Source organism: Cervus canadensis, chromosome 4 (assembly GCF_019320065.1).
Source record: "Cervus canadensis isolate Bull #8, Minnesota chromosome 4, ASM1932006v1, whole genome shotgun sequence".
NCBI classification, from domain to species: domain Eukaryota; kingdom Metazoa; phylum Chordata; class Mammalia; order Artiodactyla; family Cervidae; genus Cervus; species Cervus canadensis.
The window spans coordinates 87,989,624-88,016,172 of NC_057389.1; the positions used below are offsets into that span (position 1 = coordinate 87,989,624).

Below are 26,549 nucleotides of genomic sequence, written 5' to 3' on the forward strand. Positions count from 1 at the left end.
TATGTGAGTATTTGTGTGTGTATTTGTGTTTGTGTGTATACAAATGAGTGTGTTAGTGTATGTGAGTATATGCATGTGAGTGTGTACGTATACACATGGGTGTGTGTATATGAGTGTATGTGTGTATATGTTAGGTATCTATGTAGTATAAGCATGGGTGTGTATGTGTGTATCAGGTACCTGTGTGTGTGTGTGTGAATTGTGTGTGTATATTGTGTGTGTGCTGCTGGGCCCAGCTCCCTGGCCTGGTCGGTGGAGGGAGGAACAGCCACCAGGGTCTCTTGAGTGACTGTGTCCAGTCCTTTTAATTAAATGAAATTAAAAGATGCTTGCTCCTTGGAAGAAAAGTTATGACCAACCTAGACAGCTTATTAAAAAGCAGAGACATTACTTTGCCAGCAAAGGTCCGTCTAGTCAAAGCTATGGTTTTTCCAGTAGTCATGTATGGATGTGAGAGTTGGACTGTAAAGAAAGCTGAGTGCCGAAGAATTAATGCTTTTGAACTGTGGTGTTGAAGACTCTTGAGAGTCCCTTGGACTGCAAGGAAATCCAACTAGTCCATCCTAAAGGGAATCAGTCCTGAATATTCATTGAAAGGACTGATGCTGAAGCTGAAGCTCCAATACTTTGGCCACCTGATGCAAAGAAATGACTCATTGGAAAAGACCCTGATGCTGGGAAAGATTGAAGGCAGGAGAAGGGGACGACAGAGGATGAGATGGTTGGATGGCATCACTGACTCAATGGACATGAGTTTGAGTAAACTCTGGGAGTTAGCGATGGACAGGGAGGCCTGGCGTGCTGCAGTCCATGGGGTCGCAGAGTCGGACACGACTGAACTGAACTGAACTGTCCAGTCCTGCCCCGACGCTGCTCCCCAGTGACCACTAGATGGCGTTCTCGCCCTTCCCTCTTGGCCCATGGCTCCAGGCGCAGTGGTGGAAATCTCCCACGTTCTTTCATCTTTTTCTAGACTCCTTGCCTGGTAGGGGCAGCGATCTGTTGCCCCCACGGCCCCCTGGGAGCAACAGCAGGAGGAGAGTCCCCCTCCTGGCAGTGGGACTGCTCAGCTCTGCTCAGCCCTGGGTTTGGTTGGGATCTCTCACCAGAGGGGTCCTAAGGGGAGAAAACCCACCTCTTCCTTATAAAAAAGAAAAGAAAGAAGAAAAAGCAAGCCGCCGCTGCTAGGTCCTGGCATGTGCTTGGAATGGGAGGTGGAGCTTTCAGACATGGGCCTGCCTGGGGACAGGGTGACCCCTGGAGACTGGGGCCCTGGTGTGTTCTCTGGGGACATGCGGCTGGGGGAAAGAGCAGGGAGGGCACCCCACAAGAGGAGTGAGCAGGAACACTGGGGTCCAGGGCAGTTGGAAAGCAGTGGGACTGGATTCGAGGGAGGTCCCTGAGAGAGGGGATGCTGGAGACATGAGGGCCAGCAGCCCTGGGTGATGGGGCAGGGTGATGTCTGGCTCTGCACACTCCCTGTCCCCCAGGACGGCCCCCAGCATCTTGCTCCTGTGCTGCACCCCTGGTTTGCTCAGGGTGACCCCTGCTGTCTCCCCCGCACCTTCACCTGCCCTCACCAGCCCGATTACTGAGTGCTAAGAAGCAGCCAGTGAGGTATGCTGACCACAGCGCTGGCTCCCTGAAGGAAGAACATTCTGGAAGGCACTGGACCTGAATCTTGTCTTCTGGTTCAGAGGGGGTGGGAGTGCACATGTGGTCCCTCACGCTGCCAGTGTAGCCAGTTCAGCGGGACAGTATGGGGGCCCCAGATGCTGGCCTGGCACCCCACGCTCGTCCTCCAGTGATCACGTGCTGGCTGTGTGTGATGCAGGCGTCAGTCTTTCCTTGCCAGACATGGAACCCATGGAGTCAGGGCCTTCGGTCCCCACTGCGTCCCCATCCCCAGCAGCCTTGCATGGGAGGGGGAGGGCTCTGACTACCAGGAGAGCTGGGAGCACCACGGGCATGGAGGTTCATGGTGTGTGGAGGCCGCATTCCCTCCTGGGCCGACTCGGACATCACCCTGGGGGCAGGGTGGCAGGGGCTGCCGAGGTGTCCTCTTGTCCCTGGGCTGGGGATTCAGGAGCCACCCAGGATCCTGGGAGGTGGTGCCCTACTCCCCGCCCTTCCCCTGGGCCCTGAGGAGTGTTCCCCAGTGGATCGCGCGCCCACATCTGTCTCCCTGATCACACCACGCTCTTGTGTCTGCAGGAGCTTAATTGCAACTATTTCAGTGTTACGGTGGCAGCACTCTTTTTTAAAAGTGTCGACTTAGGTTGCATGTCTTCCTGAGCCTTTCTGTGCCTGTTGTTACTTTGGCAGTGTGATTTGAGTGTCAGCGTGATACGAAGAGCCTGGTGTTGATAAAGTCATGGAATTTACTCTGCAAGGCCGGCACTGTGCCGCACTCAGGCAGCGAGGCTAAGAATACCTGCAGATCTGAGGCTCCAGATCGCTTTAGAGACAGGATTTAAAATAGACCTGGCCTTCCTGCAGCCTGGACGTCGGGCAGTGAGGCCAGGAGGTCGTGGGTGGTGGGAGGCGGGCGTTGCAGTTCTGTGTGATTTGGGGACCCCTCCTGTTGGGCTGGGCCTGGGTGCAGGTGGTGCTGGGTCCGCGTCCCAGGGTCCATCTGTCTGCCCGGCCTCCCTGGGCAGCACGCCGCCCAAAACTGTAGATGAGTGTGTGACACACCTGCCCATGCTTGCTGCCCGGACATAGGGTTATGTATCCACACGCAGGGGTGGGGGGACAGGGCGGGACCAACTGTGTTCCCTGTGGGGATTGTCTAGGCCGTGACTTTGAACTCTGCAATTGGTTTTCCCCGGCTTCCCCAGCTGCTTGTGTTTGCTGGGGCATCAGGCTCGCCTGAGTCAGGGCACGGAGGAGAGGGTCTCATGTTGTGCTCAGTCCTGGGGTGTGACGGGTGGATTGCTGCAGGCAGTCGGTGGAAGGGGGGTAAAGGTGGGAGAGCCTGGGAGTGGGGAACCTGGCCCTCTCCCTGACCTTTAAGGAGCCTGAGTGCTGCTCTAAGCGTGGTGAGAATTTCTCCTTTTGACTACCTGGCACCTGCAGTTTTTCTTTGGCATCTTTGCTCAGGGGAGTTCTGCAGGAGAGGGATCAGGCAGGCTTTTTTTTGCTGCTGGGAAATGTAACGCCAAGCAGGCAATTGGCTGAGCCTGCACTTGGTACTCTGGAGGTGTGTGTGTGTGTGTGTGTGTGACAGTGTGCGTGTGTGTGCATGCGTGGGCATGGGTGTGTTCGTGTGTGCACAGGCACATTTGAAGGAAGGTGTGTGCTCCCTGTCTTGAGGCCCAGGGAGGAGGCCAACTGGTGTTTCCTGCCCTCTGGCTGCAGCTTGGGGAAAAAGCCGTGAGTTGGGCTCAAGTCTGTTGCTATTTGGGAGTGGGGGCTGCTGGGCTGCTCCCCTCCCCCTTGATGGGCCCCCTGCTGGCCCCTGGGGACCCCCTACAGGCCCAGCCCAGGCAGCAGCAGCCCAGTGCCCAGCTGAGCCTCCCGTCCCAGGGGACCAGCTCCTCCCCAACCCTGCCTCCCTCCCTGGCCACGGGCTGCAGGCTCCCCCTCCACCTGCAGGTGGCGCTGCTGGACCACAGTGCCGGGCCCGCTGTGAGGGCCTGGCTTTGTTGTCCCCGGTGGCAGAACTGGGAATTCTGATGCTGAATGGAGCCAAGCAAAGAGACCCCAAGCTGCCCCCTGAAGGCACAGGATGCTGGCACAGGGCTGGGAGAGGTGGTTTAACAGGAGCCCAGAAGGGCTGAGCCCCTGGGGCTTATGGGAAGCACAGCTGTGTTACCCTCCCTCACTCCGGGACCTCTCCTCCTCCCTGCATAAAGCCCTAGGCCCCTTCTTGTCCGGACCACGCTGTCTTCCCTGATGCCACCAGCCCCGCCTTTCTGCTTGTCAGGATTGTGTCAGAACTCTAAAACCAAAAGCTGGCCTTGGCATTCGAAAATCAACTCCTGAAGTTGGAGAAACCTTCCAGTCTCACACCAGGGCATCGAGTGTCATCAGGCTGCGAGGGCAGGATGGCATCACTACTTATGCTGGCGGGTGAGACAGCAAGCAGCTTCAGAGGGTTTTGTGTGGCGTGGCTCAGCACGGTTTGAATCACAGATCAGCCCGGTTATCGGACTATTTCTTGCCAGCCTCACTCGCACTGACCCTGTGGAAGCCTGGTGCTGCCCCTGCAGAGCTGGCCAGTTGTGTCAGTTGATAACCCATGCTGCGGGAGCCTCGGGGTGGAATGGACACCCGGGGGATCCCAGGGCACCCCTGGGGGCCTGCGCCCGCCCACCACCCACTTGGCAGTGGGATCCAGTCCGGAGGCTGTTTCCTGGAATCTCACAGTGCTGGGGGGACAGGCACAGTTGGTGTTTGTTCAGGGGATGCAAAGTGGTTTTCACATCGCGCTAGGCAGAGTTAGGTCAGCCTTCTGCGGAGGAAAATCTCACCATATGCTCTCCTGCGGAGCCAGTGAGGCTGAGGGGGGCGATCTGCTGAGGTTCCCGATGATCTGATGCCTCGTGGTGGGCCTGGGCAGCCAGGTGGCACTCCAGCCTGTGGGTCGGGGGAATTGGCTTCTTGGTGAGCAGGGGCAGGAGGGCTCGTGACGCAGGGTACCCTGCACAGGTGGTTCGCGATCCACTGAGAGGCTGTTTTCCTTGTTCCTTCCGTGTTTGCCACAAGCTTGTCTGTTTACCCACTGTCTTGGTGGCATGCTCCCTCCCTCTCTCTTTTTAAAAGAGTTTGTTTTTTAGAACTGTTTTAGATTTGCAGAAAAACTGAGAAGCTAGCGCGGAGGCCTGTGCACCCACCACCCAGCTCCTTAGTTTACACGAGGCTGGAACATTTGTTGCAGTTAATGAACCTTATGGAGATGTTCTTGTTGACTAGAGTCCTGTTTTGTCCAGCTTGCCTCGTGTCTCCCTGGTGTCCTTTTCTATCCCAGGACCCCCGTGACATTCAAAAGTCCTGTCTCCTCAGGACCCTCTGGGCTGTGATAGTTCTCAGACTTTCCTTGCTCGTTTTTATTTTTTAGAGATTTATTGAAGATTTATTTTATTGAAGTATGTACATCAAAGGGATTCCTTCATGGGAATGTGTCTGGTGTTTTTCTCACTGTGACACTGGGGCACTGGGTGTGGGGAGGAGGACACAGGTGAGGGGCCGTCTCATCCTTCATCTTGGGGTGATTGCCGTCAGCATGACTCTTCCCCGCTGGGTCCCCAGGCTGAGGTCATGCTGGTCAGGTGTCTCCACTGTAGAGTCAGGCCTCCCCCTTCCCATACTTTCTCCCTTTGGAGTTTACTTTTTTTTTTCCTTCAGTACCTCAAATTTCAGAAAAGAAAAGAGAACAGTGAACAGAACAGGCTAGTGTCCGATACCCAGATTGGACAGATGTGGCCGATTGGGCGTCCTTCTGTTGGACGTCTTGCATCTCTGTCTTCCTCCTCCCTCCCTCCTGCTGGGCAGTCTCCATTCCCCGCTGCTCCATAGCTGATCCCACGGATGGACATCTCACGGCACCCAGGAGCGGGCCTGCTGGGGTCTCAGTTCAGGGCCTGAGGCAGAGTCGAGTGGTGGTGGGCCAGGCCCCTACCTGGGGCTCTGGAGAAGGTCCGCTTGGCACTGGGGATCCTCTCACACTTAGACCCCCTGACTTAGGGTGGGCCCAGCACCTTTCCAGGGCTTACCTGATTAGGTCAGGCCCACCCAGGGTCACCTCCCTGTTTTGGGATCTGCTGTTTTGGGGCCTCAGTTGTAACAGCCACGTGCCCTCCAGTAGCACTGAGCAGGCTGTCGGAATGACCATGCGCAGGGGCACCCGAGAACTGCCTGTCATGGTGCGTTCGCTTCTCGGATGTCTTTATCATGAGACTTAACACAGAACAGAAAACCGTATGGAATACGTACTTGTCCAGGGAAAGATAATTACATGCAGTTTATCAGATGGCTCCTCCGTCCACCTCTGTGTAAGCCCCCAGGAAGGACGATGTTGGGAAATGAACTCCCTCATTCCCTGTCCCAGGCCCCCTTCCTTTGCGGCCCCATCCCCACCCCCAGAGCTGAGATCATCCTCCCGATTCTGGTGGTCTTCTTGTCACTGCTTCTCTGGGCTGTTCTCCACGTGTGTCTGAGTCCCTGGGGGACACGGCTGCATGCTGGCCGGGTTTGAAACCGCCCCCCGCCTCCCTCACGGACTGATCTGTCTCTTGCGTCTCTGCTCTGAGTCTGTGAGGATGTGTCCTGCCACGTGTGGTGACACTATCCATTTTCATGGCTGCAGCGTTTTCTGTCATGTGACCACGCCTCCATCTGTGTGTCTGTTCCCTGTGGGTGGACATTCGGGTTGCTGTTTGCAGTTTGGGGCCTGGCCAAACTTCGTGTTATCTTTTACCTGCTGCTTGTGAAGAAGTCAGTCACGGTACGTGACGATGTGACATGACAAGAAATAGCCACAGCAGTAGCCACGTTGTCTTGCCCGCAGCTCCTTCACAGACAGGACCGGATTGGTGGGACCATGGCTGGGGGGTGGTGGGGCCGGGGCAGGGCCCAGGCTGCGGGGTGAGCCCACATTCCTAACCACTGCCCCGCCCTGCCCCTTGAAGCATCCTCCTGCAAACCAGGCAGGTGCTCCTGTGGGGACACACAACTGGGTGTGTCCCAGTTGGCAGAGGCGGCCCAAACTCTGGGGTGTGGGAGAGAGTGGGTCCTTTTCTTACAGAGTCCCCCAGACATCATTGAATCAGGCCTGCTGAGCTGAAATCAGAGCCTGCGGATCCTTGTGAGAGATGGAGAGGCTACAGGGGTTCTGGAACCCAGGCCAGCAGAGGCTCTGCCCCCTTAAACACATGGCTTCTGAGGTCACCCTGGGCAGAGACATTCCTGTGGGGCAGAAGGAGGCATGTTCCTGAAACTGTGATGGGCGGGCCAGGGAGTCAGTACCTGGCTTCTGCCCACATCTCATTGGCCAGTGCTGGGTCTTGGGGCCATACCTTCCAGCACTGGAGCCTGGGAGCCGTGGTCTGACCGCGTATTGGGAGTGCGGGGAGGGAAGAGGGCAGGTGAGCCATAGCTTTCCTGCCTGTGGTGCTGGACGAAGGTGGTTTCAAGGTTGTAGAGATGGGTTCAGCTCAGGCCCTGACCAGGTGCTTACTCTGGGCTGAGCATGAACCACACCAGAGCAGATGCCATCTGTCAGGGCAGGAGCTTGTGTGTGTAGCCCCGCTGTCCCCCAGGCTCACCCCCAGTGGGGCATAGAGGGCCAGGCAGGAGGCAGGTAGCAGCTGGGACCATTGAGATGGAGGCGGGAAGGCTGCTGGGCTGAGGCTTATGGGAGGAGAGGCCACTGGGAAGCCCATGCAGGGCCCTGATGGAGGGCGGGCAGCCAGACCAGGAGCAGGGAGATGGGAGGGCCCTGAGTAGGGAGTTACCCCACGGTTCCAGAAAGAGCCCTCTGGCCAGGGGGATGCTAGCTGTGGGAGGGAGGTCTGGGAGCCTGGGCATGGGGGTTGGTCTGGCAGGTCAGGGTAGCCCTTGCTGCCTGGGCAGGCCAGCCTGCCTCTGTGGGCACAGCCATCTCCTGTCTGTCTGTGACTCATGGCCGCAGGCGTGGCTGGCCCATCGCACAGCCTGCTGGCTTGGTCTGGCAGGAGCAGATGGCCCTTCATTTTGGAGTCTTTTGTTCAGAGTGGGCGCTTTGGGGTTGGAACGGCCAAGGCTGCGCTGGCTCAGGCTGCTTGAGTGATTGCTGCGCTTTTGCTTTAGGGTAGCAGGGGCCATCCCCGCCCGCCCAGAGCTCCAGGCTGGGGCACCAGGCTAGCCACCCTAAGGAACCATTGGTTCTAGAGAAGTGTCGTCGCTGGGCATCTGTCCATCCTGAGATGCCCCCACCAGCAGTGTTTGGATTAGGGGTTGATTCAGACCTCCGTGGTCTTGGCCCCAGGAGTCGCTCACCCTCCCACCCATCCTGTAGATCCGGCTCTGTGTGCTGGGTCTCGTTTCCATGGCAAACTTCTCTGCTGTTGGCCGCTTTCAGCTCCCCGGAAGGGAGATTCCTGCAAATCTGAGCTGAGGGCGTCTTCGTTAGCTTTGCTTCAGAACCTGGCTGAGGGCGAGTTTCCCCTCACGTGGGCACAGCAGCAGGAGACGGGAGCAGGGCTGTGCGACCGGCAGGCTCACGTGGCTGGCGTGAGACGAGCTGAAGGTGCTCTCTCTGCGGCTCCTGTCGGTCTGCATGCCCTCTGCACCTAACTCTCCTGAAGGGCCAGGGTCCCCACACGTGAACAGGCCTGGAGCCACTCCACATTGAGGCTGCCCTGGCTCTCGCAGCCCGAGGACAGACCTGGACCCCTGGGCACACTCTCCAACCCCCCAGCTCCCCCCGCACCCTGGCCTGGCCTTTGATGTCCAAGTCTTGCCCTGCGGGGGGCTCATGGGCTCTGTGCACCTCCCTCTGTTCTTTCCTATTCACACCTTCTGTGCGTTTCTGCAGAAATAAATCGAGGAGGGAGGGGTGTCCCCCACTGGCGTGGAGGCCATGGGCCCCGGCGCACTGGCAGGCTGCCTCCTGGTTTTATGACCAGAAATTGAGCCAGTTCGAGGGGGAGATGGCGGTGGCTTTTCTGGTGGCATCGGGTGCTCACTGGCACTGCGTCCCCACACACTGACCCCCCATCACTGGCAGCACAAGGCTCTCTCCCCACTCTGATCTGAGGCTGTACTGATCGGCTCGCCTTTAAAACCTCACCTGAGAAGGGCTCTCACAGCTTCAAAAGCAACGTTGAAACCCAGCTCACCTGTGACTTGGCATTTTTGGTCCTGTTGTATGACAAAAATAATTCAAGGACCTGAAATAGACTGGGGCTGGAGATCAGATGCCTCCAATTCAGCATTTAGTTGCCTTTAACACTTGCCTTGTAAAGCCTGCTCCTTAATAAAAGTGGGTGACCGGCTCTTGTGAACTAGGCCCTGGAGCTGGGGGTCATTCAGGTGCTGACCCACCCCCAGGTTCCCAGGGAAGCAGGGAACAGGGCGAGTGTGGAGGCCAGGGCGCCGTCCACCCGCGCCCTGAGAGGCCTAGGCGGCCCCTCCGCCTGCGGAGCATCCTCCCTGGCTGGCATCCCCACCTGAGACTCCCCATTTTCTCTGAGCAGATGCTCCCAGGACTCTGTTTATCTCGTGCTGTCTCAATAAAAATGTCATTATTTGAAATCACTGACACTGCTGGTGTGAGATACCAAATTCCATCGTCTATTGTCCTGTAAAACGATCCATTAAAGATAAAACCACCCGCAGCTCAATAAGGTTCTATCCTGGGGACAATCCTCCTAGGTCCTTGGCTGATCCTATCTCCCCAGCAAGTGTCTGTATCTGTCACATAAAGGGCCCCGGTTCCGGGACAAATGAGGGGGGCAGCCTCCTCGTGCGGGCTGCACCTCGGAGTCCGAGATGGGAGCTCCTGATAGAAGCAGGGCCGCCATCCTTTCCTTTTGCTGTCAGGCAGTTTCAGTCACTCTCAGGGAGCCATGCTGCCAGGCCTAGCGATTCTGCACAGTGGTGCTTTAGTAGGGGAGGACGGTGTCCCCCCAACCTGGGCTGGAGCCTGGCCTGGAGGCGCACTTCCCTTGCTCTCCTGATTAGAAAGGGGCTCAATCCCTCGCTCCCCATGCCAGCAGGAGCTCTCCCCACCCACCCAGGCAGATGGGATTGGTGACAACTCTTCTGCCCTCCCCTCCCAGGAAGGCAGGGGATCCCGGGCATCTCAGTAGTCCCAGGGCTGTCCGTCTGCCCAGCCTTCGGACCCACTCCCTCATGTTTCAAGGGCAAGCGAGCCTGTCAACTTTTTCTAACATCTTTTATTTCTCCTGCCTGGTGCTGGGTGATCGTTTGTCCCCCTTTAACCCTGCTGTCAGTGTGACTGCCAGTAACGCGTCTTTCACGTTTGAACCAGCATGATGAGGCCCCCCCAACTCGTACCTGACAAAGTAGCCTCCTCGGGTGCATTCTGGGGTCACTGTTGTTATCACATCCGTTACTCCCTCCTTTACTGAAGGATAAGGTGGGGGGCATGGGGGCGTTTTGTGGTGCAGGCTCACCTTGTTTTATTGTGCTTCGTAGATGCTCCGATATTTTTACAGATTGAAGGTTTGTGGCAGCTGTGTGTTGTCCGGTGATGGTTAGCACTTTAGAGTAAGAGAGCATTTTAAAATTACGGTATGGGCAGTATTTTTTTTTTAGATATAATGCTCTTACTGCACACTTAATAGACTACAGTAAGCGTACAGTTTAAACGTGCCTTCCCTCACGCACTGGGAAACCGAAACCTCACGGGGCTCATTTTATCGCGGTGGCCTGGAACTAAACCCGTCCGATCTCAGCTCCGCCTGTGTGCGTGCCGCCCTGTCCTACTCCGGGCAGGGATGCCGTGTGGCTCACTGCCGGCCTCGCTGAGAGCTCGTCAGTCTCTTGCACCAGACTGGTGATTCTGTGAGTGGCTGGGACCTGCGCAGGTTTCTGTTTGCCCTCGTTTGCGGTCAAGAATTCCTGCTTCTGGACCCCAGACAAGGGAGAGGGTTTACCTTAGTGGTTTTTATAGTCCTCTGGGAAAGTACAGACGAAGCCTGGCTATCTGTGTACTGATTTTTTTTTTTTTAATTCTGCACCCTCACTTAACTGTTTAGTTCTTTTTAAAAATGTTTTATTTAATTAAATTTTTTTTCTTTACTTTTTGGCTGTGCTGGGTCTTCTTACTGCGAGGAGGCTTTCTCTAGTTGCGGCAGGCAGGGGCTACTCTTCATTATGGTACACAGGCTTCTCATTGCAGTGGCTTCTTTTGTTGTCGAGCACAGACTCTAGGGCACTCGGCCTTCAGTAGTGGTGGCTTCAGGGCTTAGTTGCTGCACGCCATGTGGGGTCTTCCCAGAGCTGGGGTCGAACCTGTGTCCTCTGCATTAACAGGCGGGTTCTTAACTCCTGACCCACCAGGGAAGTCCCTGGACTATTCAGGTCTTACTTTCCCAGCTCGTTCTCGTAGTTTCCCAGGTGGAAGGTTATGTTGGTTTCTCACCTGGCCAGCGTCTGCAGTGCAGTCCTGTGGACTGCTTTGCCCCGACTTTCTGGGGTGCCTGTCCTGCCTCACCCCAGTGAAGTGTGACCGTGGGAAGGTCCCTTCTAGTTCTAGAGAGCTAAGAATTTTTTGTACTGGATGGTTTGCAATTTTATATAAATGAAAGTCATCTGAAGTGCAGGGACGGGTAGGTAGAACAACTCTCTGTGGCTCGTCTCCGTGGTAATCACATTCGGGGTAACTGTGTTTCTCTGGCCCTTTGGCTCTGCACTGCAGAGGAGTGGAGTGCGGCTTCTCTGGCTGGGCTTATCTCTAACCAGCGTGGAGATGGTGCCTGGGCAGCTGGGAGTGTGAGGGGAAGCCTGCTCTGTGACTGGGTTCTTCTGCTTGGCCCACCCAGACCACAGGGCAGCGAGCTGGGACTGTCCCACTGACGTGTGGCTGGAGGGGGCATGGGCCACGATGGGCTTTGTGCTTGAGGATCACAGTAAACACAGCTCTTCTGTCTGGCCAGCACATGGGGCTCTGGGGCCGCTGGCGTTGGGAGCTGCCAGGGTCTCCCAGGGCCGTGCGGGTGGCTTGCTCGTGCCAGGTGGCCTCCAGTGTGACGCGTGGTCTCGGCACTTCCCTGGACTCTGCCGTCTTGTTTCTGTTCCCGTAATTACAGCCTGTTAAACGGCGAGGGGCCTATCTGCCCCAGCCTTGTGCAGACACTGTGAAATTAACTTCCTTGCCCTCCGACTCGCGTCAGGCTGAACTGACATTTCCAAAGGGCTCCTGGCTGGACCCCTGCTCTTGGCTCGCGTTCCTCGGCAGAGAGGAAGGGGGAGGCTGAGCCTCATGCTGGGGGGAGCTGTCAGGCCAGTGATGGAAGAAATCCCAAGCGCTGTTGTCACCAGCGAAGTCGCATGCGTCTCTGGGAACAGATACCGTCCGTGTCACGGTGCTTCCACCCTGGCTCTGAGCAGGACGGTGCTGCAGGCCGGGGCAGTGGCCGGGGGCCTCAGGAATGGGCAACAGGGTCTGAGAGGCAGGCCCCCTCAAGTCTCGTTACCCTGGCAGCTGGCAGGAGCATGTGGGAATTACCTCGTTACCATGGCAACACGCCCCGATCTCAGGGAACTCAATCCTTTCTGCGAGGCCCTGCAGTCCAGGGTGGGCGGCCAGCTGAGCCAGTGGGCCCTGGGGGGTACGCTGTCTCCCACTGGAGTGGGTGTTCCTTGTCCTGAGAATTTGTCTGAGGACCTCAGGTTTTCCTGCTGTTCTGAGAGGCAGTACCCACCTGGCATTGTCTGTCCATGGCCCGGAAGAGGAGGGGCAGAGGCCAGCCCCCTACTTGCCTCGTCTTCTGAGGTCTCATGTGGCCGTCCCAGGGCAGTGGCACACGACTCTCTGGACCTTCGGGGGTCAGCTGGACACGCAGGTACTGTGGTGCACACCTGCCAGTGTAGCCCTCCCTCCTGGGAGGTGGTCCCAGGGACCCACTTCCGGGCCAGAGGGCACCAGGTGGTGGGAGTCCCCACCCAGAGAGGCCTGGGTACCCTTGGGGCCCGAAGCCACTTGTTCCATCAGCAGAACCAATGGCCCCTGAGCAGGTCCCTACTCTCCACGACTGCCTGTGTTCCTCTTCCTGACACACTCATTTAATTTTTAACTCACAAGGCATTTGCTTATTTATTTTCATTGTTCTTGATAATAATTCTAAGCCATTAGAGGGGAAAATTATATTCAAAAATGCTGTTTCACACTTTATTTGTTTGATGATTTAGAGCGATAGAAAATAGCACATTTGCTGGCTTTTATAGTCTGATAATTATTCACATCCATCAAGCCATTCCAGGGGAATAAACAAAACACCAAGAAAATGACACTATTAATAGCATCCTCTGCTGCGGACTGGAAGACTCTCCGGCCCGCTGTCTCGGCAGGAATGCAGGCGGCCCGTCCCCGGCCCGAGGCGAGAGCTGCCCGCAGAGGGCATTTCCTTTCAATTTCCCTATGTTCCTGGGCTCAAGAGCTGCCCTCCTGCTGGACTGAGGCCTCTATCCACCAGCACCCAGGAGCCCCAGCTTCCTTACTGGACTCCAGCTTGGTTTCAGCAGGGCCCGGGGGATGCCCACCTTGGCGTCCAGCCTCAGTGTGTCCCTGGCCCCCTGTAAGCACGTCCAGCCCCCACACCCGTGTCAGGATATGGGTCTCGGACGTGATTGCTGGCAGCCATGGCCCCAGGCCTCCCTCTCACCCTATGCCGGGTATGTGGTTTCTGCATTGCCTTTTGGGGAGTGGCTGTGATTGGGGGCGAGGGATGTGTATCCACTCCTCCAGGCCTCAGTTGTAAAAGAGGAACCTGGAGGAGAGGCTGGCAGATGCCCGCCTTGTGGTGCAGCCCGCTTGTCTCTCCGCAGACCAGGGGGCCGCTTCCTTCTAGATTATGACATCCGGGCCATGATCACCATTGTTCCCAGAAACATCTGTGCTCATCAGCCAGTCACTTAAACAGTGAAACTGCTGGATCGGGCTTGTCTCTTCACTGTCTTGTGGCTTTACACATGTCTTGCGTCCCTGCCTGGGAGCCAGCTCCAGAGAGACCTGGCTTGGTCTTTCCCATCACCTCCACGGCTGTACAGCAGATCGAAAAACATTTTATTTTCTCACTGAAGCCCTTGATACTTACAGATGACTGCCTTTTTGAAAAAGGCATCTGGCAAACAATGGTCGACTTCGTCTCTCTCGGCCTCCTCAGCGATTCCACAACATTAAACCCGGAGTTATGGAGCCTGTCCGGTCCTGCTGCAGCCTCGCGGGGTCCCATGCCCATGGTTGCCAGGGCCACCAAGCCAAGAGCGCTGAATTTTCCACAACTTTCTGGTTGAGTGTTGGCCAGAAGCAGTTTGTTTAAGAACTGTCACTACCAGAGAGAAAGGGTGGAGGAAGAGGGGTGCATAGGAAGGGCTGGGAAAACACGTGGAGAAGGTCCAGAGGGACCTGCCTGGTCGGCCTCAGGACTGGGGCTCCCCGTGCTGTGGGTGGAGGAACCAGTGTGACCCCCTCCATGGGTGGCCTGTGCCTCTGCAGCCTCCCCCATTTCCGACTCTGGCCCCCAAACCTCCAGTCTATTTTCTCTCCCAGTGGTCACCAGATTCTGGGAGTAGCGCTGCCCGATCCTGTCCAGGCTCTTCTGCCGTGACTGTGCCGTCTGGGACTGGACCCTACCCCCGGGAGGAGGGAGGGGCTGTTGGACCGGGGAGATGGCTATAGTGCAGCAAGACGTGCAGAAAACTAGCCTTGCTGGAGAGGGGCGCCCATGCTGGCAGAGAGCAGGATGGGGGAACCAAGGGGGACTGTGTGTGGGCTGGGGCAGGGCTGCCTGCCAGCCGGGAGACCTCACACCAGCCCAATCGTGAGATGGATGTGGTCCCGGGCAGACCGTCTGTCCATCGAAATAGGCAAGCATCCTTTGCCACCCCGGTGACCAGGGCTGCCACGTCCAGAGAGCAGCTGCCTGGGATCTCAGATGGACAGAGCAGATTGATTTTGGCCGTGAGGTTTGACCTTGTGTTGTGACAGAGTTCCTGGGGGGCAGGACAGACTGCCCCCATATTGGTGACCAATAAAGCTGACTCTGTTTTATGGCCCCAGAACCTGCTCTCTAATAGCCAGACAGATGCTTGCTACCTCGAGGGTGAGTAAGCAGCCCAGCTCAACCCAAGGAGCCCTTCTGCCTTCTTCCTCTCTTTTTTCTCCTCCCAGACCCGAGTCCGACCCGGTGGTGTGACGCTGGGTGGGGCTGTGATGATGTAACATGACCCGGGCCCTGACTGGAGACCCCATGAGGTTCTGCCATTGAAGCCCCTCGGTTTGGGGACTTTTCCTCCGGTGGTGAATGTCTGCTCTGCAAGGGAGGGCTGTGGCTGGGTGGGGGCTCGGTGTGTACCTACATTGCCACAGCCAGTAGAATTCGGGGAGCCCTCACAGCTGCACTGATGAAGCTACAAACACCCTCCCTGCCTCCTTTGTTTGGATGGTCCATGCTCAGCGCTTACGTAGTCAGGACTAGCACCCCGCCCTCCCCTGAAGACGGAGATTTTCATCCTGCAGGGTCCCTGGAGGTGGGAGGGGGTAGCTCTGGGGCCTCTCAGTACCCCAAGGGGTTCACCTGGTGGTTGCCGACTGTGGCAGGCGCCACGTGCTCTTGGCTCTCGGAGTCCGGATGTCCCCATGGCCGCTGACTTCCGTCCATGAGTCCTTTCTCCTCTCTCCAGGGGCTGCCCTTCTGAACACTCGGCCTGCGTCCTGCAGTCTGTACTTTCTGATAACAGAGGAGCCACGTGCCAACATATTCAACTTTTAACATCCACCAGATTCAATTAATCTTATCTTTACAACTCCCAATTACAGGCGGTAATTAAGTGAAAGCAGCATTGTAGACCCGCGATATTGCATTAATCATCACAGCCTTGGAGCCGTAAATTAGTTCCTTCCCGGCCCTGGGCATCTTCCCAGAAGGGACGGAATGTTTCATTCTGCTGTTTGTGGGGGGTGACATTAATCCCACCAAGGTGCCTTGGATTGGGATTAATTTTAATCATCTTTATGTAAGCGATAAAAGGCCGTTTAAAAAAAGAGTCGCCTCCTCTTTGTCCAGATAATGGGAAATTCTCTGACGCCAGCAGAATTAAAGGTGCCACAGCCACCGCCTCCAGGACCCTGAGCATGCTCGGAAATTAATTGTGTTTATCCTGTTGGATAAACGAGACAGCACAGCGTTCACCTCTCCTCCCCTCGCCCCCTTTTATTTTATTAAGAGCAGTGGTAAACCTCTCCATTGGGGTGGGTTCAGCTGGCTGCCATGTCTGGGGGATCTTCTGTGTTCCCTGTGGTCCTCCACTTGGCTTCCTGGGGGGATGCGCCCTCACAGGGTCTTGTTCTAGTTCCAGGTGTTGCCCGGCTGATTCAGGAGCACAGTGCCCCTACCCCTCCGCACTGCAGCCTTGGGCAGGTCACTCTGTGGGGGTGGGCCATGGAGCAGTATCCCTGCCCCCACCCCCTCGCTGCCAGGAACCACCCCCCCAGTGGTGACAACTGGGAATGTCTCAGATGTGGCCTGGTGTCCCCTGGGGGGAGGATCGCTGGCTTGAGAGCCACTGTCTGGAGTTTCTCCCAACAGGTCTGGAGGCAGATGGTCTGATAACTGCAGTCGGACCCTTTACCATCCTCCCTCCTCCTTTGGACAAAGGACACACCCCACATTTGTTTGAAAATGGAGGTATCCACCTGGCCACACGCTCTCAACTCTGATGTGCCTGCCTTCTCTCGTAGGTATGCCATCCCCCCGGAGCACGGCAAGCGCCTGGAGCGGCTGGCCATCGGTAGGTGCCCGGGGCCCCCTGGGGCTGGGTGGGCCGCGGGCTGGCAGCCCCACCCTCCCCGACTTCCCGCTGTTGTCTGGGTGTCGGTGTCCCACACTGTGTCCCCTTCCTTCCCTCTGGGTCAGGCCGTGGTCCCCCAACTGTGGGTCTGTCGCTTGACACAAGCTGCACGGATGTGTGCTTCAACACTCTCGTTTTCCAGACTCTTGGCACGGAGTTTGGGATGTGACCCCAGGCTTTGCAGGCTGGAGGCAGCCAGTGTTCTCGACCCCCACCCCCCAGCTCCTGGGCCTCCATCCCGCACTCCTCTGTCTTTGCAGAGCCTTTGCTCAGTCTTGAACATGAGAAGTTCAGTTCGGAGGTCCTCACAGTGCTGCACGGCCGAGTGGGGGCCGTGGGGCTGTCTGCTGTCCGTGCAGGACTGGATCACCCGGGCTCCCTCAGCAAATGTCCCGCTATCTGGATTGAGGCCCTAGCTGGGGCCTCTTGGGCTGATGGGATTTATCAGAGAGGGTCCTGGGCTGTGTCTGGACAGGGGGCCACTGACCACTCAGGCATAGGAAGGCCCTCAGGGCACGGAATCCTTCGAGACAAGCAGACATCCCGGCTGGGAGGCCCTGAGGCCTCTGTGTGCCCCAGTGGAGGGCCAGGCCACGGCCCTGAGTCACTCTCATCATAACCCCTGCCCTGTCCCCACAGAGGCTCTTGTGTCATGAGGGTGGGTGGCTGTCAGTGCTGGACGGACAGTAGCAGACGACTGGCCCAGCCATCAGCCCTTGCTCCACAGTCAAGAGTGGCCCCTCCTTCACAGGCTGCATCCAGGTGGGGGTGAGGATCTGCCTCTCAGACAGCGCCGGGCCTCTGGCCACCCTAACCTCTGTGGCAGCAGCAGGCAGCTGGTGCCCTCAGGCGGTGGAACCTTCCAAAGCCGTGGCTTGGTGTTGGCGAGGCTCCCTGATGGCCCGCCGCCGGCCTCCGTGCCTCTCCCACCCTGGGGAGCATGTTTCTCCTGGTGGGAACTCCAGGACAGCCAGTTCTGGCAAAGGCCAATTGCACTTATTTCCTAAGATCTAAAGGGAAAGCCAAATTAGATTTTTTCCCCATTATCTGACTTTTTAAAATGCCAATGAAAAATGTCTTTTCCTGTTGTATTAGCTTCTGGTTGATGTAACAAATTACCACAAACTCCCAGGGGGCACTCGTGGTAAAGAACCCGCCAACCTGTGCAGGACACATAAGAGACCTGGGTTCGATCCGGGTGGGGAAGGGGAAGAGCCCCTGGAGAAGAAATGGCAACCCACTCCAGTATTCTTGCCTGGAGAATCCCATGGTCAGAGGAGCCTGGCGGGCTATAGTCCTTGGTGTCACAAAGAGTTGGACACAACTTAGCACGCACGCATCACAAACTCAGTGACTTAAAACAACACCAATCCCCTCAATTTTGCTGTGAACCTTAAACTACAGTTTAAAAAAAAGTCCTAATTAAACCCCCACAGTTTTGTGTTCTTACGCTTGTGGAGGTCAGAAGTCTATACCGAGCCTCTTGGGGCCAAGGTCCAGGCATCAGCAGGCTGGCTCCTTCCTGAGGCCCCCTCGGTGGAGTGGGGTGGGGCAGAACCCAATTTCTGGCTTCTCTGACTTCTGGAGGTGCCCCGTCCTGGACTCAGGGCCACATCGCTCTCATTCTGTCTCCCTGGCCCATGGCTTCCGCTGCTATGGTTGGGTCTCCCCTGCCCCCGTCTTAGAAGGACCTTCAGGATGTCACAGGCCCCCACAGGGGTCCAGGCCCATCTTATTTCAGGGGCCTGCACTTGATCCCATTTCAGAGCCCCTTTCTCCAGGGAGGGGACCTTACACAGGCTGCGGGGATCAGGGAATGGATGTCTTGGGGGAGCCACAGTTCAGACCCCCACCTGCAGAGCCAGGAACATTAGCACAGGTGCTCTCTCTCTGGGGACCCTGGGCCTTGTCTTCAGCATCTCTGCTCTTGCTGTTTGGTGGGGGGCCGAGGGTGTTTGGCTTTCCCTGGTGGCTCAGACAGTAAAGTGTCTGCCTACAATGCGGGAGACCTGGGTTCAATTCCTGGGTTGGGAAGATCTCCTGGAGAAGGAAATGGCAACCCACTCCAGTATTCTTGCCTGGAAAATCCCATGGATGGAGGAGCCTGGTAGGCTACAGTCCATGGGGTCGCAAAGAGTCGGACACGACTCAGCAACGTCACTTTCACTTTCACTTTCAAGGGTGTTTGCAGCTAGCCACGCCCAGCTGTTCTCTGTCAATGTGCCTTCTCTACTAGAAAAGTGTGGGGTGATCTGAGCGCCAACTAGAGAAGCTGGAGGCGGCCGGAACTACTGCCGGGGCCTTTCTGACGCCCGGACCTGGATGCTGCCTTGCTGCCTGGGCATCTGTGGAGGGCTTGGTTCCGTGGCCGGGTTTGGGAGAGGATGGGTGGGTGGGCAAGCAGGAAGGTGGCCCTTGTGAAGTCAGGCTGCACCTGGAATTCAGGGAAGGGGCCAACAGCTCCGGAGGAGGGGTGGGGGATCTCATGGTTCCTCCACAGCCTGTCACTCGGACTGCTCTCCCCTCCTCAGAGGAAGGACTGAGGAGGCTCCAGGGCTGGTGACTCACTGCCCTCCTGGGCGTCCCTTCCAAACTTTTTGGGGGTGTGCCTCCCGGGCGGCTTTGTTGAGATGGGTGGAAGGGGGTTGCAGTTAATATGGAAAATGAATAGCTGCGCTCTGAATGGGCTCTCTGGGAGGGTTGTGCAGCCCACGGGGAGAGCGTTAATGTGTTGGCGCATTATTGGTGCTAATCACTTAAAATGTGCGCCTTTATTAGAGCTTTAATGAGAGCCACTTAAACTGTGCATTAAAAAGAGGAACTGCAGAGAGGCCGGCGGGCCAGGCGGCAGGCAGCCGTAACTCTAATGGAAATGCTTTTAGTGCAGAGCAGAGTGTGGGATTCGGTCGTCCTGGCTCTTTCCAGAACCTCCACACTGAGTCCTTGCCATCAGGAGCCTCCTCCAGCCTCGGTGTGTGGGTGGGGCCATGTGTGCACACAGACACACGCACACACGCACGTGCACACACGCACGTGCGCACGTGCCCATCCAGGGTGTGCACTGGCTGGTCTCACTGGAAGGGCTCCGGGGCCACCCAGGCCTGGGGGTCAGCCCTGGAGGGAGGTGGACACTTGGGGGTGCACGCTACTGCCTTGGGGACATGTCCCACACCTTGAGGAGCCATGCGGCCCTGCTGTGCCCACTCTGTGTGGTTTGGGGTGAGAAGCTCAGCCACCATGGGCAGAACCTGAGGTTGGCTTTTCCTTAACCACGTGACTAGCCTGTTAGTGACTTGAATTTCAGCCAACATGTGATGTGGGAACAGTGCTGAGCTGTGCTGGTGAAGCCTGGTGTCTGGGTCTAGGTGTCTGGGCCTCCCGTGGACTCGTGGATCATCTTTTAAATTAGCTACATGGTGCCCTCTGGGGCAGAAAGCAGAGGGGCTTCGAGCACAGATAGAGGCGCAGGCCTGGGTCGCCCACTCTGCCCCCATGTCCTGTGGGTCTGGGCCATGGGTAGGTGGGTCATGGGACCATGTGGGTAGAGAGCCCTCGCCCACTCAGGCAGCCCCCCTCTTTGTTGTGGAGTTGGTCAGTGTGTGGGGGGGACGGAGGCCCCGCTCACTCCTCACCCCCATAACTCATCAGGCTCTAGAGAGCAGCTCCTCTGTCCTGTCTCCCGGCTGCCCTCTCACGTGGCCGAGTGACCGTGTGGAGGCCCCTGAGGGGAGCTCGGAGTCGGGGGCAGTCTGTGGGCAGCTGTGCCCCCACCGCACACCTTGTCTGTAGTCACAAATGTGGTGCTGTACGTGGGTACACTCCGCCTGGCAGGCCCCTGGGTATTTCGTTCCTGCGGGGCCAGAGGAGGACAGGGCCGCCTGGCCACCCCGCCCCATCTGGCTGACACTGTCTCGTCTGCTCCAGGCTTCTTCCCCGGAAGCTCCCAGGGCTGCGATGCCTTCCTTCGGCACAAGATGACCCTCATCTCGCCCATTATCCTCAAGAAGTACGGGATCCCGTTCAGCCGGGTATGTAGGGGCGGGTATGTAGCCTGCCAGTGGACGGGCTTCTGGGCCCGGGCCCTGCTGACTGTGAGCGCCCCAGGAAACTGGCGTCTTCACGCTGGAGAAGGTTCTAGAAGGACTGCAGGCTGGGATCTGGCTGCACTCCTGGGCCGACAGCTCCTCCACAGTGGTGGTGAGGGTGGAGGTGGGTATCAGGAGGGATTTCCCTCCCGGTCCCTCCCAACCCAGACCCGAATATCTACTGATCCTAGGGTCAGACTGGGGAGTGGATGGTGGGGGCAGCTCCTGACGACTCTGCATGAAGTGCTGAGGAGCTGGGCCCCCCTTTGTGGGAGCCCCCTGCCTACCCCACCCATGCCCAGGGCAGACGGCCTCACTCCAGAGGGAGTGAACACCTGTTTAGAAATGAAGCGTCTGACTCGTCTGCAGCATGAAAGCTGTGACCTCATGCAGTTTCCTGTAAGGTGTCCACATGGGGCTGTGAGGGGTGAGGCCACATTGGGGGCTAAGTTTGCAGGGACCCCACCACCTGGGAGAGTGGGATGGGCAGCAGGGACTGAGCTCTGGGGCTGGGCGCCTCTGACCCGAGAGTGGGCCCAGTCCTCGTCACGCCAGGCCAGTCCCTCCCTACAGACAAGCCTCCTGGACACGAGGGTCCAGGCGAATGGCCCATGCCTGGAACTTTCTGGAAGGCATGTGGGCCATGGCCCTGAGGGCAGAGGCAGCCCAGCTACTGCAGGTCTCCCCAGAGAGTGATCTGTCAGGCACAGAGCGAGCTCTGTGAGCAGACTTCCATGCCTGCCTCTGGCCCTGGGTGTCAGCAAGTCGAAAACTGGCTCTGATGTTTTCAGGCACACAGCTGCAGGCAGCATCACCATGCGGATGGGGGTGTGGCCTCTCCTGCCAGGGTCACCCCCACCACTACTGCTCTTCAGGTAGTGGCTGTCCCTGTTCTCTCTGCCCCCTCTGTCTTCTGGTTGGATCGTTGTTCGTTACCAGAAACCTTGCAGACAGATAACAGCATTGCTCACGGGACTGAGAGGTCCTTGTTTCCCATCGCTTTGTGAAGAACATTCTCCACAGCCCTGCATCCTGGAGAGGGATGCAGGTCGTGGGAGTCAGCTGGTGGTCGCTGTCCATCCTCCCAGGCCGGTGCCGGTGTGGTCCTGCGGCTCATATGTGCAATATCTGAGTACGACCCACAGGCAGTGGCCTCCCGCTGGTGACCCTGCTGGTGACCCAGGAGAGGCTGGGCTCCGCGGCCATACCGGCTCCCACAGGGGCCAGGACAGAGCTTCGCTCTGAGGCTGTGGGACCCAGGCCCTTGTCCGGCAGCAGAGAGCCCTCCATGGGCTGCAGGCCTGGGGACCAGGCTCCAGGCCCCGCAGAGTCAGAGATGGACGCCTCTCTTAGGGCTCCACATGTAGCCCCTCATCTGAATTCCTGGTAGAAGAGTCACTCCACACTCCACTTATAAATCTTCGTAATGGTATTTACTTCTGGAAGAAAAAGCAGATCAATAGTGGAGCTTTTTAATAATTAAAAGTGTGTGTTTCTGTGATGTGCCACAGACTTCCTCATTCATTCTCCGAGAGCTCGAGGGGCAGCCGGGCTCCGGGCTTCCTCTGTGACTGGCGTGTGGGGCCCATGCTCCCTCCTCTCCCAGCTGCTCTGCCTCAAGGCTGATCCATCATCCCCGATGCCTTCTAATTTATTGTCGGGCTAACGTTGATGGCAGTGACATGGAGGACAGCCTCCGTGGGCCCGAGGTGGAGCCACCGAGATGTAGATTTTCTGAAGGGAACATAATCTTCTTGTCATTCCAAATGAGCACACCTTCCCTTCTGGGCCTTGATTTATGGGAGGGGTCTGGCGGGGGGCTCCGGCTTGGTGACAGGGACCCCACTGCCTCCCCGAGGCTCTAGCAGACCAGCCGTGCTCAGAGGCATCGGAGGAAGAGTGAGACAGCACTCTCTAGGATCAGCTCAAGTAGGATGAGAAAATCAGTAACTGGGTTTAACGGGCCGTCCCCAAACCCGAGTTTATTTACCATTTCATGAGCTCCTGAGTCCTGCGACAGAAGCCGACCCAGGGGGCCCTGCCTGAGGACCAAGGATGCTGGCCACTGGTCCTGGGGACGCTGCCCATCCCCACCTACCCCTCTCCTACCGTCACTTCATCCCTGAACACAGCTGTCACTTGGACTGGAATTTAAAAATATAACTTAATGCACAGTGACTTCCCTTGATTGGTGCAATTCATTATTTGAAAAGAAAAATATCAGCGTGTTCTTAAGGACTGGCTTTCCTCCAGGCTACATCAGTTTTGATTGATTTTTGACTCTGTGGTTGGTTTCTGGACGTCTCACCCCCCACCACCTCCCGCCGCTCCCCTTCCCCTGCCAAGGTTTGACTCCTCGTCAGTTCCTTAGATAAATCCAGCGATTTCTACTCATCCCTCTGGGGTTATTAGCAGGGCACAGAACCATAGTCAGTGACAAAGCAGTGAACGGTCTCTAAGTGGGGCAGGAGAATTGAACAGACACACTTGGCAAAAGGAGGCACGCACCTGCAACGGCAGATCCAGAAACACCAGGACCAGATGTGGTGGGTGGCACCTACCAACTTGGGGGCAGGGCTGGAGCCTTGTACCCCCTACCTGGGCCGTGAACACCCCCGACACTGCCAAGGGGGCAGGGGGATCTCACCCTCACTGCCACGTTGGTGCAAGAAACACCAGCACCATCTGGAGAAGTGGTTCAACTGGCCCCGCCGCTCTGCTCACTGCATCCCGACCAGGGAACAGCCTCAGGCCTGTCAGCAGGAGGCCAGATGAGCAAGTAGGACACGTCCGCGTGACAGGAGGCCCTGTAGGAACAAAAAGGAGTCAGCGGAGTGCCCACTGGGACGATAAACCCTGAGGATGTACCAAGCGGAAGAGGCCAGACCCAGAGCAGAGATGGTGTGGTCAGTGTCCGTGAAACCCTAGAGAGACGAGGAGGATGGGATGGGGGCACATTTGGGGCCACAGTCCCTGGAACTCCAGACAAGCTGATCTTTGCTCCCAGCTCAATCCAGGAAATGATGGCCCTCCCGACCCCAGAGGTCACTCCTGCACATGGCCTCCGTTCCAACAGCCACACCTTGCACCGCAGGACACCATGAACGGGCATGCTGGCTGCTGTTACTTCTCATCTCTTTCAGAACAGCCTACTGTTGGAACGACTGTTGATGGCTGGGGATGGTCAGTGGGGAGGAGGCTGCAGCCGCCACCTTCTCCAGGCCTCAGGGTGACAGTACTGGACGCCTCTGTGTGTTGTCATCATCCCCCGTCCCTCAAACCCAGCTCCTGGGTTTGGCGTCTTTGATGCAGAGGCCGGACCAAAGTCTGGCTGTCCAGACCATTTTGAATATGCCTAGAAACATCAGCTCCTCCTGTGGGGTTCTGACCTTGATGTGTGTCCTCCCAGCCTGCCGATACGTCACTTCAGTTGCTCTACCCTCACTTGGAAGGACCCATGTCTGGATCTAGTGGATAGGCTCCCTGCTCACAGTGGTGGGGTGACTCAGGCAAGCATCTGGGGCCGTTTCATGGGTGGGCCTACTCCTTCCTCACACAAGGACTGGACGCCGTGGTGCAGGCTCACGCCTGTCCTGAGCTCCCAGGGCTCCGAGCTTCCCCAGAGTTGACCAGCCCACCTTGCCAGCCCTGGTGCCGTGTGGGAACATCTCACAGGGGACAGGAGGTGTGATAGCCACCTGCCTCCGAAGCAGAAGCTGCCCCCCGCCCCAAACAGAAAGCACCTAGAATCCTAGTGCTGCAACTCACCTGTCTGAGCGTCCAGACTGTCCCCTTGGGCCTGGTGGGGCCTTTGTGAGCGATGGGGCTGGTAGCAGCCACCCCAGCCGCTTGCCTCACCTGCTCTACTGGCCCCACGAGAACCAGGCTGCAACCTGTAGAACCTTGGCCTTTCACCTGGCCGACTCCTTGGCTCCTGAAGTCAGGTCCCCGCACTTGGTGGGACGTCCTGGAGCCCACACCCCCCTGCTGGGCCCCTCGGTGGCTTCTGGTGGCTTTGCTGCCAGCCTGTGATGACCCATGTCGGGCATTTCTTCCAGCCGGCCTCATCCCTCACCTGTCACCCCTCCCTCCTCAGATCACCCAGGAGGCGGGGGAGTTCATGATCACGTTCCCCTACGGCTACCATGCTGGCTTCAACCACGGATTCAACTGCGCCGAGTCCACCAACTTTGCCACACTGCGGTGGATCGATTATGGCAAGGTGGCCACCCAGGTGAGTGAGCACTAGCCCCCCACCTGCTCCCCCAGCCCAGGGCCTAGGTGACAGCCGCTTATATTCAGCCTGGGGCTCAGACTCAACATCAGGGTCTGTTTCTGGATCCTCAGCAAACATGTCGTCAGCTCATTCCTCACTTGGAGGCAGGTCAGGTGTGTGCAGCAGCCGGGGCCTGGCCAGGCCTGGCTCAGGGCTCCCTCTGTCCTGGCAAGCCCAGGTGCGCTCCCACCATCTGGGGGCCAGAGAAGATTTGTTCCTTGTTAGTTGACTCTTGAGGGGCCTCTTGGTCAGGTGCGGGGTTTGCTCCGGCCCCAGAGCCTGTCTTTACAGGCTCTGCAGTGTGTGTGTGCACATGCGTGTGTGTGCGCGTGTGTGTGTGAGTGCACGTGCAACAGAGAGCAGAGCCCTGGCAGGGCAGGCCCTGTGCTCGAGCCCAAGGGCTTCCTGCTGCCTCGTCATCCACAGTGGTCACTCAGAGCCCAGAAGACTCATTTGTGTTCCACGGTAATTTGCCGACCTGCTCCCAGAGGGACGATAATCAGTCTGCAGACCTGATACTTGAACTGAGTGCTTGTTCTCAACTCCTTTTTCCCGTGCATGCACCCATCTGTGGTTCTGATGGGCAGCTCAGTGGGGCTCGAGGCCCCACAGTGGCATGTCTGGGGAGCAGCTGGATAGTGGGCAGGTCCCTGGGAAGGGGAGGCCGCTAGGAGGGCTGTTGGCCATGCAGCAGGCCCAGCCCTTCCTTGGCAGCTGGGGCCAGTGACCTTCCTCCCAGGACTGGCACCATGACCACCCTGAGGAAGCCAGTGAGCTCTACCCATCCGGCTGGGCGCTGGCCGAGTGGCCCCGGCTCTCAGGCTTCAGCTGCTTTAATCTTTTCTCTCCAGCGTAGAAAGGGGCCCAGCCATGCACACGTCTCACTCTGGCGCTGAGCACAAGGAACAGGAGAGGCCCCTCCTGCGTGGGCCTGTTCAGTGAGATCGGGGTGCCTCCTATCAGCCTCCTCAGCAGAGCCCTGGGGGTCTTCCATGAAATCACTCAGCTGTTGGGGGCTAGGGTTAGGGAGCATGGTGGGTTTCTCCCAGACATGGAAGTGGGGGCGATGTGGACCAGGAGAACCTCGAGCCCAGATCCTGGTTTGGTCAGCCCACCCCTGACCCCAGATCTTTGGAGAAGAGGGTCTAGGCTGTGATGATTGGGCATCATGGCCTGGCGATATGGCCCCATGGGGAGGGAAATTGGCATCCAGGTGCAGCATGTGGCAAAGAGCAGGAAGGCCCAGACCGAGGGTTCTCAGGGTGCTCACAGACTGGAACTTGGAAGCAGACAGGGTTAAATGAGATCCCTTCTGAAAGGGAACACCTCCTGTCTCATTTCCTGTTTGGGGTGAAAGGCTGTATGTGCTTAGTCGCTCAGTAGTGCCCACCTCTGCAACCCCACGGGCTATAGCCTCCCAGGCTCCTCTGTCCATGGGATTCTCCAGGCAAGAAACGTGGAGTGGGTTGCCATTTTCTCCTCCAGGGGATCTTCCCAACCCAGGGTCAAACCTGCATCTCCTGTGTCTGCTGCATTGCAGGTGGATTCTTTACCTGCTGAACTATCGGGGAAGAGGGTGAAAGACTAAGAAAATTAAGCCCTGGGGGTGGCTTTGTGGCACATCTCCGCTACACAGCGCAGTCTAGACGGGTTGGCGGTCTAGACGT

At 57.5% G+C, this 26,549-nt stretch overlaps 1 protein-coding gene across 2 annotated transcripts in view; it reads left to right on the forward strand.

Annotated features, from left to right (window-relative positions):
- Positions 1 to 26,549, forward strand: part of KDM4B (lysine demethylase 4B) — a 116,341-nt gene that overhangs the window by 46,365 nt on the left and 43,427 nt on the right. For both annotated transcript variants that reach the window (XM_043466280.1, XM_043466281.1), the window contains exons 7-9: positions 16,412 to 16,461; positions 20,446 to 20,549; positions 24,703 to 24,840. In XM_043466280.1, the coding sequence (XP_043322215.1) occupies positions 16,412 to 16,461; positions 20,446 to 20,549; positions 24,703 to 24,840 (292 nt within the window). The remainder of the gene's footprint in view (positions 1 to 16,411; positions 16,462 to 20,445; positions 20,550 to 24,702; positions 24,841 to 26,549) is intronic.